General features: G+C 48.1%; 1 protein-coding gene across 9 annotated transcripts in view; it reads right to left on the bottom strand.

Moving 5' to 3' along the window:
* Positions 1-5,300: 5,300 nt before the first annotated feature.
* ETV6 (ETS variant transcription factor 6) overlaps positions 5,301-11,954 on the bottom strand; it is a 271,165-nt gene continuing 264,511 nt past the window's right edge. For all 9 annotated transcript variants that reach the window (XM_051850767.2, XM_051850771.2, XM_051850770.2 and 6 more), the window contains 2 exons: positions 10,641-10,741; positions 5,301-8,745 (listed from right to left, as the gene is read on the bottom strand). In XM_051850767.2, the coding sequence (XP_051706727.1) occupies positions 8,640-8,745; positions 10,641-10,741 (207 nt within the window). In that variant the 3' untranslated portion in view covers positions 5,301-8,639. The remainder of the gene's footprint in view (positions 8,746-10,640; positions 10,742-11,954) is intronic.

The raw sequence follows: 11,954 nt of genomic DNA, 5'->3' as shown, positions 1-11,954 counted from the left end.
TAAAACAATGTTCTAATATCCTAGTCCCCAGCTGAACCCAAATAATGTGTGTAGGACAACTGAGCCAGACTTCCATAAAAAGAGAAAATGGAAACTAGCAAATGCATTTTAAATAGAATGAAACCTACACATTGCCTAAAGCTATTGAACTGGAACAAAACCAGGTCGAAATATTCTCAGTAATCCGAAATCAAACCAATATTTCCCTTGGGTTGAGTCCATTGCCACAAATAAATTTCACTGAGTGTTCAGCTACTCGTCGAGGCCAAGAACTTGGCCCCACAGTGGGAGGTGCAGTGAGCAAGGCAGGCAGGGGCCTGGGCTCAGACAACCCAGGTGTGGGAGGGCTCCTGATAGCCCCAGGACTCTGCTCTCTTAGCTGTAAAATGAGGCGATCGCAGGCATTGCATGCTGATCAAACTAAAACAGAAGACAAAAACAGTGGAAACTTTGTTTAGAAGGTACTTTGGGGGAATCCCAGTGTGTAGAAATAATAAAAGCAGAGCTTCTGAGTGCAGCAGCAGTTGGTGGCTCAGCAGATGCAGGGTAAAACAGTGCTTAATGTGCTGTGTGCTTTTCTAAGCCCTTTCTCTATAGGAACTCAATCCTTTCCAAGGTAGGTGCTGTGGACATGAGCATCATTCCAGCTTCACATTTGAAGACCATTTTAAAACTGGGTGATTCAATTCATCTTAATCTTGAATTGTAAGACTTCTTTCCATATCCTAGATAAAAGTCCTTGTTAACAGATGACTTGCAGATTTTCTCCCAATCTGTAATTTGTTTTAAAAAATTTCTTAACAGTGTCTATTGAAGAGCAAGTTTTAATTTGGATGGAGTCCAATTTATTTTCTGCCAAGGTCACAAAGATTTTTATCTGGTTCCATTCCCTCATTCAAAACTTTTAAGATACTCAATGTACCAGGTACTATACATAGGACTGGTGATTTTTTAAAAAAATATGATTTTATTTATTTGAAAGGCAAAGTTAGAAGGAGAGAGAGAGAGAGAGAACTTCCATCCACTGGTTCACTCCCCAAGTGACCAGGGCTGGGCCAGGCTGAAGCCAGGAGCTAGAAGCTTCATCTGGGTCTCCCATATGGGTGCATGGATCTAGAGGCTTGGACCATCTTCCACTGCTTTCCTAGGCACATTAGTAGGGACCTGGATGGGAAATGGAGCAGCCAGGATATCAGCTGCCAGCATTTCAGGCAGCGGCTTAACCATTATGCCACAATGCCTCGGGGCTGGTGATTTTTACAAGTTAGTAAGATCCTTTCTGGGCCAGCTCCTCTGGGAGGGCACACACGCATCTGAGCCATTCATTGCTGGAGACATTCGGTTGCTTCTGTGAAAGTGCTTGTAGGTGGGGACGCTTAACTCAGGCAGAGGCACTGGAGGGAGCAAGGAGCAGTGCACATGGATATTGAGGCTCCCAACCAAAACTCTGGTAGAAGGCCAAGGTGAGGCCCCTCAAGAACTCTAGGAGAGCACTGCTGAGAGTCTGGGGGAGAGCACAGTTTCTTAGTGCCTCGAGATCAGGCAGAACTTCCCCAGTGGTTTTCACTAGCAGGTTTATTTCCTCAGTCTAGCTGGAGCTGAGGGTCTTAATTAAAAAATAAGGAATGAATCTATGAGTATTGATTGTGCGGATATTGACCCAAGACGGTCTGCTTTTAATGTTAATATCTTGGGGGCTGGCGCTGTGGCGCAGCGGGTTAACACTTTGCCTGAAGCGCCAGCATCCCATATGGCGCTGGTTCTAGTCCTGGCTGCTCCACTTCCAATCCAGCTCTCTGCTATGACCTGGGAAAGCAGTAGGAGATGGCCCAGGTCCTTGGGCCCCTACACCCATGTGGGAGACCCAGAAGAAGCTCCTGGTTTCGGATCAGCTCAGCTCTGGCTGTTACGGCCAATTGGGAAGTGAACCATCGGGTGGAAGACCTCTCTCTCTGCCTCTCCTTGCTCTGTGTAACTCTGACTTTCAAATAAATAAAATCTTTTTTAAAAAATAGTATCTTGAAGAGCTGGAAGTGCAATTTGCTCATCTATCCTAGTACCTTTTGGAACATCACAGATGCTGTTGTTAGCTTTCTACTGCCTTACAGTGAGCCCAGGTGGTCTTTCTGGGGATGAGAGAGGGAGGCAGCGCTTCTTGGTGTTCACATTCCTCCCTGTAAGGATGGAACCAGGAGGCACCTGGTATGTCCGTATGAAGCTCCCGTATGTGGACGGCTGTTCCTTCACTTGGCAAGGAGGCGTTTGATCATGGTGTTTTTTTTTTTTTTAAGATGTATATATTTATTTGAAATCAGAGTTATATAGAAAGAGAAGAAGCAGAGAGAGAGAGGTCTTCCATCCATTGGTTCACTCCCCAATTGGCCGCAGCGGCTGGAGCTGCGCTGATATGAAGCCAGGAGCCAGGAGCTTCTTCTGGGTCTCCCACGCGGGTACAGGGGCCCAAGGACTTGGGCCATCCTCCACTGCTTTCCCAGGCCATAGCAGAGAGCTGGGATGCTGGTGCTTCAGGCCAGAGCATTAACCCGCACTGCCCTAGTGCCCTGGTGTTTACTCTTGTTACTGCCCTAAAAGAGAGCAAACCTGTTACAGGGCAGGTTTGGCCCCAGGGATTGCTGTAGGGAGAAATACCAGGGAATAGAGCAACAGAGGGAGGCAGGCGTTAAGTTCTGCAGTGAAGGCCTGAATCTCAGGGCTTGAAGGGAGATCTCTGGCTCCTGCTATGGGAGATGTGGTCTCAGGAGCAGCAGCAGCTGCATCGACAGGGAATTTGTCAGAAATATGGAATCTTCTGGGGTGGGTGTTTCAGCCTAGTGTTTAAGGTGGCCACTAAGATGCTGCTATCCCAAATTGGAGCGCCTGGGTTTAAGTCCTGAATCCTTTTTGGATTCCAGCTTCCTGATACTGTACATTCGGGGAGGCAACAGTGATTGAGTGCTTGACACCGTCACGAGAGGCCTGGATTGAGTTCCCAGCTCCTAGTTTCAACTTGGTCCGGTCCTGGCCACTGTGGGCATTTGGGGAATGAACTAGTGGATGGGAGCTCTTTCTGTCATTCTGCCTGTCAAACAAACAAACAAAACTAAAAAAGCCCCAAACCAGAATCTCAGGCCCCACCCAAAGTGTGGTAGAAAAGCAGATCTGCCTTTATATCCCAATATGTCATTATGGAAACAAGAGTTTCTTTTACTTTTAAAAATCAAGGTCCCCAGTGATTTGCAAGCATGTCCCAGCTTGAGAAACATCACCCTATCCAGTGGTTCTGGATCCCTCTGCAAACGCCCTGGTTAAATTATCATTTGGACTCTAATAATTCCAGGGACAGATCTCCAAGGTCAATGAGAAGATCAGAAGCAGCCTTTGATTTTTCTTTTTGGATCAGGCTGGTCAGGCGGATAAGTGGACGTGAGTAGACTCATTGTTGTGCTCTAATCTGCAAGGGTGGGTCAACTGTTAGCTGTTTCCCTTTAGGACAGTTCATCCTTACAGCAAACCTATAAAGGCTTGGAGAAAATGAGACAACTTGGTCTATGGCTCTATGTCCAATCAGCCTCAATCCATAGCACATCTGCAAAATATTAGGGAAATGCAGCATCATTGTGTGGAAGTTGTGTTAATGCTGGTTTGTGGCCATCAATTATTCTGGTTCTGTATTGTTTAAAATGCCACAGCTTTTTTTCCTAAGATGACCAAATTGGTTATACAATGGCTCTTAAACTTCAGTGTGCATCAGAATCAACAGGAGCACTTGTTCCTACAGACTGCTAGGCCCCTCCTCCCAGCTTGTGGGGTGGGGACTGATAATTCGCCTTTCTAGCAATCCTCAGATGATCTGAACGCTACATTACAGAAATAGCTTTAAATGCATTTTCAGTACCACAGAAAAGTTCTAAGAACTTTATTTGATATTATGCCCAGATGATACTGAATATCGGGCCACGTTTTCTTTATCCATTCATCAGTTGTTGGAACTTAGAGGCTGGGGAGAGTTGAGGGGTAGGGAGGGGTGAGGAAATATTACGTATTGGGTACTAAGTTGTAGTTAAACAGCAGTAAGAGGTTCTTGTGTCCTATTGTCTAGTAGGTCGGCCATGGATAATGATAATGCATGTATATTTTTCTGAAAAACTAGAAGGATTTTAAATGTTTGCACCATAAATATTTGAGATTATGAACATTCTACACCATGTACATGTATCAGGACACAACATGGGAGCCCACAAATACGGAGAATCTTCAGCTATCAGTTGAAAATTTTTAAATTATACATATAGAAAAAACATAGGGCCAAGTGAATATGGAAAATGTGCACTGCAAAAGATGCAGACTTGAACCTTTTTTTGCACATAAATAACTTTTAATTCCATTTTCCATGAACTTGTTGAAGTCCTCTTGTACATCTGAGTTGCTTTATTTTTCATCCTACTTGTTGCTACCTACCCTTGATGGCAAGATAGCCCCTGCTGGATGTTGGATCTTGAAGTCCTAAGGGCCCAGTGACTGGCAGGTGACTCTTCTGACCAGTGTGGCTGAGACAGTGAGCACATGGGCTGGCGCTGATGGCCCTGTGATCTCTCCCAGCTCTGATGCCCTCATTACCTTGTCGACTCCAGTCCACCATATACCCAAATACCATATACTCCAGTCCACCATATTTAGATTAATTTATTTGAAAGGAAGAGAATCTTCCATCCACTGGTTCACTCCCCAGATGGCGACAACAGCCAGGGCTGAGGCAGGCTGAAGCCAGGAACCTGGAACTCCATTCGGATCTCCCACAAGGATGGCAGAACTCAAGTACCTGAGCCATCATCTGCTGCTTCCCAGGCGCATGAGCAGGAAGCTGGATTGAAAATGGAGTAGCCGGAACTTGAACCAGGCACTCGGATACGAGATGAGGGCATCCCAAGCAGCAGCTTAATCCACTGCATCACAATGCCCATCCCAAATCCAGCAGATTTAAGGAACAATTCTATGGCGTGAGGACCTATGGTCCTTCACCCCTTGGCATTACTAACTGCTTTGTGAATGAATACAGTTTAGCACAGCATAGGACCTGGCCACCTGTGGTGACTCTTTGGCTTTGAGTGGCTGGCGATGGCCTTCCTGGTGCCACTTATCTACAGATTGGCTGCACACTGCCCTGTAATGGGGCCTTGCTTCTTGCCAGTTCAAAACCGTGACGGCATTTTATCCAGTAACTGAGTGGAGACAGTGTTTACCTCATCAGAGCACCCTGCTGCTCTGACTCCAGTTCATATGATTAAAAACAGACTCAAAACTTTCATTTTTTATAAAAAATTTATTGAGATGATGTAATTATAGGCTTTTCTTTAAAAATTATTTGCAACTCACTGGCCCTGAGAAAAGGCATTTTTTTGTTTTTTCTTTTTTTTGTTACATTCATTTGATTCAGTCCCTTATAAACCCCACACCTCATAAACAATAAGAGATTAGAAACTAAACAAACAAAAAAAAAAAAAAAAGGAAAGGGAAAGAAATTCTAGATTCGTTCTGGTTTGTAGGTGGCTGCAGTCACAAAGAGAAACCTTCAAGAATGTTCACTTGGCATGTGTGAAAGAGTCGGGGAGTTTGCCGTTGTTTAGTGTTGACACAGAAGGGCCAAGAGCATCAGGTTAGTCTCCTGTGGTTTTCGGGCAGGCAGGGCTTACTGTATCCCGACACCCCCCACTGGCTTCCTCCTTTCACCCCCTTAATCCAGGTTTCTTATCAGAGGAGGGGCAGGCTAGAGCGAGCGCACAGCTTCTGACTAGCACCGAATGCCTGGGCACAGCATCCCAGATCTTTCATCCTTAGTTTCCTGGGTGGCAGTGGGTCAGGTGGGGGTGTGGCCAGGTGTGGCTCAATGCTCATTCTGTCTGCAGTGTGCCGTCCACTCCTGGGGCAGGTCACAGGACCTCCCTGAGACTCAGGTTTCCCTCTGACAAAAAGGGAGTGAATGTTTCCAAAAGGTATTCAGGGTTGGAGCCTAGGCTGTGAGAGGTGGACATGGTAGTGGCTTGTCATTCACTTCGGGGAGTTCTGTCACCATCATTTAAATTTCAGCTGAAGTGACACTCTCACATGGGCAAGGTATCGGTGAAAAGACAATGTTTCCAAGGGTTCCAAACAGCCCCCAAGTATTGGCAATGCTGCCGTAGGCTGGGCAAGGTTGCCTTGGGATACCTCCAACATAGCTAGTCTAGCCAACTCTCACTGCACTGGGATCAGCATCTCCACTTTGAAGAAAAAGTGGCTCATGGTGTCATCCCAAGTCTTGTGTGTGCTCGTAGGACATTATTTTAAATTCAGAAATCCTTGGGTCAAAAGGAATTTCCTTCCATAACTAAACAGTAGGAGGCCAGGGCGGGGGGGGGGGGGTGGGTGGGTAGGATTTTCATTCTGGGGTCAGGTGGCCAAAAAGAGACATTCTAATCTGAGTGGCCAGAAACAGGCAACCTAATCTCAGAGCAGAGCCTCCCTGTGCCCTGCTCTCTCCATATTCCCACAAAGGACTTCAAAAAAAATCCACCTTTCCTTTCCAGCTCTTAAACTCAAGGGCTTTCACAACACACCAAGTATTTGGATTCATCTCTTCATTTGAGATAGACCGATTATCCGTTACTATGGAGGCTAAAAAAGAGTGTCACTCTCTCCTGCCCAAGGACACCCGAGGTGTGCTGGGGTTCAGCTGACTTGCACCATCACCATTCAAGCAGCTTGAGACCAACACCTTCCCCGTGAGACCCTCCAGCCTCACACGGGAGACCCCTGGCCTCCGGAAGGCAGAACGGCTGAAGCTTGTGACCGTGGGAGCTGGCTGGCCACCGCTGTGTGCCTCCCCGTGGACAGAACAAGACTGAAGAGCCTGGAGCAGCTCCTCAATTCCAGTGTCTTTGAACCAAAGTCTATGGACTCGCCTTCCAGGCTGGAGTCCTTGGGAGAATTCCTCTTGCCTGTGTGCCTCCAACTGTATGCACCGACTCCGCTCACAGATGGCTGGCGGAGAGGCCTGGGCTGCGGCAGCCTCACCTGGGAACTGCACAGGAGGACCCCGCAGGAGCTGGGAGATGCTCACTCAGCTGAGTGGAGAAAACAGAGGGGAGCAAGGACAGGGTGCTTTGTCAGGCAGGTCTAACCTTCTGGACTGAAAAAAGGACTCCCAATATCGCCTGTCTGAACCTACACTGGAAGGGCCCAGGAAAGGAACAGAAATCTACAACGGAGCTCGCAAACTATGTTATCATCACAAGTACTAAGAGGTGGTACTATCCTCATTTCCAAGGTTCTATCGAGCATATCTGGGGTGAAGGAGAGCCATGGATGGGTCCTTGCTGGTACACAGTCACGGCAGAGCACCGTGCAATGCACCCACGGACTTGCCATGAGGCCCACGCTGGGCAGACACTGGTGACAGACACCATGCTCCGGGATTTTCCTCGCATCTCTGTGTTCAGAGGAGACCAGAAAACTTTAAACAAATCGAGGCACTGGGAAGAAAGCATCAGGCGAGGGCATGACACTGACCACAAGTCGGCCTCTGGAATGCGGCTGAGGGGCGCTTGCGCTCTCACTCACCTCAATGGCCTACTTTGGAAAAACAAATCCTTTCTGCAGAATCTTTTTTGCCCAGTTTCTGGGCCGCCAGGTCGGCGTGGGCCTTTTTTTTTTTTTTTTTTTCCTGTTTTCCACTTTGCAGCACTTGCAAGCCGGGGCCTTGCAAATACCTTGGCCAGCCTTCCCCCCATCTTTCGCCAGAGCTGCGTGGTTCTCACAGCCCTCACAGGGATGGCTGCCACGTGAGCACTTCTTGGGGAGTCCAGCAGCTTCCATCAGATGGGGGCCAAAGGCCACGGGACGGGGTTGACTTTGTGTTGCTGGTGACCAAGCACCCAGGCCCCTGACTCCATTTAGTGCCAACAGTCCCCCAAGACTCTAAGCTGTCTGAAACTCACCAGTGGGCAGGGAGGGAGGACAGAGGGAAGCCATGGAAGGAGAGAAAGCGAGCAAGAGAGAGAGCCCTCCTTTTCACGTCATATTTTTTAAAAGCATTTTTTTTCCCTCAACCAAGACCCAACTGCAACAGGAACACACCTGATCCACACGGCAGGACAAAGAGGAAGCTAAACCTTTGCGCAAGTGTTCTCTTTCCTGACCAGTTGGGCTTGCTATACTTTGAGAGACTTGCAAAAAAAAGATATACATATATAATAGATATATATTTCCATAGGAAAACAACATCCGATGTCTTCCCCAGTATGAATGATGAAAAATCAAACTGCATGTTGTTAAAAAACAAAAACAAAACACCATGAAACTAACAACAGGTAGTAGGTGGAAGGGGGCAGGGAGGAATCACAGAGGGGGAGGTTGCAAATGAGAAGGAAACTCGACACAGTCCCAGGCCCTGGCCCTCCGCTGGCGTCCCAGCCCCGCCTTTGCTGGGAGGTTTGTCTAAGGTGCAGTGGGGTCCCTCTTGGTCTGCAAGAGAAGCATCCCTGCCATTTCTGGGGCTCTCCCTTCTCCAGCTCCTCGGCTCGCCGGCTCCGTCAGGCCTGCGGCAGTGCTGCCTGGGCGAAGGCCTCCTGGATGCTGGCCCTTGAGGTGGGGCGTGGGTCCCCTCAGCATTCGTCTTCTTGGTATATTTGTTCGTCTAACTCCTGGGATTCAAGGTGTTCCAGCCGGTCTGTCCGGCCACTCATGATTTCATCCGGGGTCTTCATAAACCTTGGCAAGAGGAGACAGGAAGAGTCAAGAGCCTACGTTCTCCTGCAGGTGCCCCAACCCTCGGCTCTCACCTATAAAGCCAGGCCTCCTCCTCATGTCTGATTGGGCTGCCAGGAGTTCACATGAAAATGCGTATTGTGAAAAACTACGTACAGATTGCTAAATATTTTGCACTAAAATATGCGTTATGGAAAAACTAGGATTTCAAAATTTCTTTGCACCAAAAATAATCTGGTTAATTCCAACTTTTTTTTTTCCCTCATGAACTTTGCAAAGGCTCCTTCCTATACATCTGGGGATCTACTGAACCGAGACATGGACTAAAAATAACACAATTTAGGGAAAGCCGTCCCTTCTTCTACCCGAAAAGAGGCAAAAAGACTATACAAAAGCCTAGCATGATTATGAGGCAGCCAGCGCCCTGTGAGGCTGTGTGGTGCATGACGCGGGGAAGCCCTGAACAGCTGCCCACTTATGTGTGTTTATGGTTTTTAGAGAGTTCGATTTTACAAAGACCCGTGAGAGCTGTCTATCCACTTCCATTCCAGACCACGAGCCTAGGCAGTGGTATTCAAAACTTGAACTCAACTCAAAAGACACAACCGAATGTCGAATGGAAAATTTCGATAACAGGGCTAGTGAGTGGAGCTTCTGGAAAATTAGAAAGGCAACAAGAAAGAGAATCTTTGCCCCAGTTATTCCCGAGCCACCCAACAGTGAGTGCAGACAGCAGTCTTGTTCTTGTTCAGCTGGTTCACTTGGAAATCACCGCAGTAATAGGTTGCAGACATGGTGCATATGGTTAAGGAAGAGAGCCTGGTTGCAAATGTCCTGCCTTGGCTATGGAAGACACTCTGCACACCTCTTCCTTCCCCCTTCCTCTGCCCTGTACCAGATGAACTAATTCCAACCACCCTACCGGGACCCTATCATTGCTACCCTTGGGTACTGGAAGAGGCTCAGTTCTTCACCAGCAGGAACCCTCCACTCTTGTGCACCAGTCTTTTTCTTCTACAAATCATGGCTCATATCTTCCTGCAAATCTTTACCTTCATCTTTATCTGGAGCCCTCCTGCCTGCTTTCCTCATGGAGTCTTGTCCATTCTTTGTGTTCGGGCTCATCATCAAAGAGTTAGTTTATGCCACCAGCCCACTCTGCGATCTGCCTTCCTTCCACACTGAAAAACCCATACAGGTACCCACAATTTCATACTTCACTTGACCATACATCGGGGCTGGCCCCAAGAAGCCTGCATCTGTGGCAAATTTGGCCTCCAAGACCGATTTCTTCAGAAATGCTGCATCTGCCCCTAATAGCTGGATAATGCTCTTGTTGAAAATCTTTTCTGGGAAGCCCACAACATTTCCAGTTACTACTGCTTTGCTGTTCTGCCCGTTACTGCTGAACTTTGCAGGCAGTGTGAGCTGCAGCAGCTACAGTGTTATTTCATCTTAAGCTCTATCTCATGAAAAGCTGCAAGTGATTTGCTCATCTAGCTCATGACTTTCTATGGGGCGTTACCTGCCGTTTCACAAATACTGGTTCAGAAAGTAGCTTATAGCACTGATAATCTGGAAGTTCAAGTTTAATTCCCTGCTTTGCCATTGGCCAGGTTACTGTGATGGTTCCCTTTAACCACACTGGACTGCAATGCCAGGTAATATTGTTTGCATGATTTTACAGGGGAGTCAGACTGGGTTTATTTAGATTTGGCTATACAAGGAAAAAAAAAGTTTTTCCCCTAAAATCCTAACAAACCAGCACTTGGTACTAGTTTGTAGCAGTGATGGCTGTGGGCATCAGATGGACAGGTAGAGATCTTAACAGTCCCGCCTCCCCCTTAAAGAAAACAATGTCCTCCCAAAAGAAGGAAAGGAGAGAGAGGAAGTGCTACCTGAACAAAAGCCTTTGTCCGGGCTCCTTCCTGATAATGTTTAGTTTGTAGTAGTGGCGCAGGGCTCTGGACATTTTCTCATAGGTCATGTTTGTTCTGTTCTGTTTGTTCAAAGGAGGAAGAGGAAAAAAAGCACAAAGACACAATGAAATGAACCTCAAAAACAGGCATGGGGGGAGCTAGCAAAATAAAAGCTCTTGAGCAGCTCCCGTGGCCCTGCCAGTTGGGGGACTGCACCTGCTAATCCACCACCTTCCAGGTCCTTCCCTCTGCTTTATCACACACTGGGGCCGAGCTTTCCCGCTGCCGTGAACCAGAGCTGTGGCTAAGAAAGCTCCTCGCACGGCAGGCTCCACTGTGCTCAAGGCATTTCCTGCAAGTCCCCCGTCTTTGGGTCCTGCTCCTTCTAACCCCACGTGACCTTTCTTTAGGTTGCAATGACCTGTCTCAAACGTGTGTTTCTGGCCCGTCATTTTAAGGATGAGATTTGTTGTTGTTGTTGTTGAAATGCCAGTTGCAGCAGCAAGAGTACAGTGGCTGAGCCCTGGGGCTGCGGCACCATGTGAGAGCTGCAGGAGTTTTCTCAGTGACTCACACACACTTGGAGCATGGGAGGGGGGTGGGGGGGTTGGGGGTGGTTATGCCATATTTGGCCATGGCCTGCAGCAGGTCCTCCTGCACCGGGCCAGCACACAGGCTGCCTTCTTGGGAGGCTGCGGGCCTGGGCTTACAGCTCCTCACCCTCTCTGCTGATCTGGGGTTTGCCACCATGGCGCCTCCAGGTGACCCACTGGCCTGGTGTCCAGCTCAGGGTTCCCCGTGTTTTACCTCTGCACACATTTGATCAGTCTTCCTTCCTAGGAAAGACTTGATGTTTTCACTTCTATTCCCTCTTCCCAGCTTGGAAGACGGTTGGGCAACTGAACTGCTTGTGCCGCTTACTTGTAAAGGGGATGTTTCACAGTCAGAGTCTGAAAAGCCACGCTCCCAGTAGGAACCGGCTTCTGTGAACATGGGCGTTTCTACCCGAGCAGAAGTGACACTTCCCAGAGGCCCCTTGGGAGTCAGTCCCGCAGAACTTCCCTGTCACCCAGTGCCTAATGACAGCGCAGGTGGCAGGGCCAGGTCAAGGGGAGTGGAAACACAGGTTACTCATCATGCAGCCCCATCAGGCCGGGATATGCCAAGTGAACGGGAACCTGGCCTAAGTGACAAATGGAGAGACATCTTTAATTATTTCCTTCCTCTTGCAGCTATCTGATTGCTTGCCCAGAGAGGAATCCACTAAATGACAATGGACAGACTTAGGGAGCA

This window comes from Oryctolagus cuniculus, chromosome 9 (genome assembly GCF_964237555.1).
Source record: "Oryctolagus cuniculus chromosome 9, mOryCun1.1, whole genome shotgun sequence".
NCBI lineage: Eukaryota > Metazoa > Chordata > Mammalia > Lagomorpha > Leporidae > Oryctolagus > Oryctolagus cuniculus.
The sequence above is the reverse complement of the archived record's forward strand: the minus strand, read 5'-3'. Positions and strand labels throughout refer to the sequence as shown.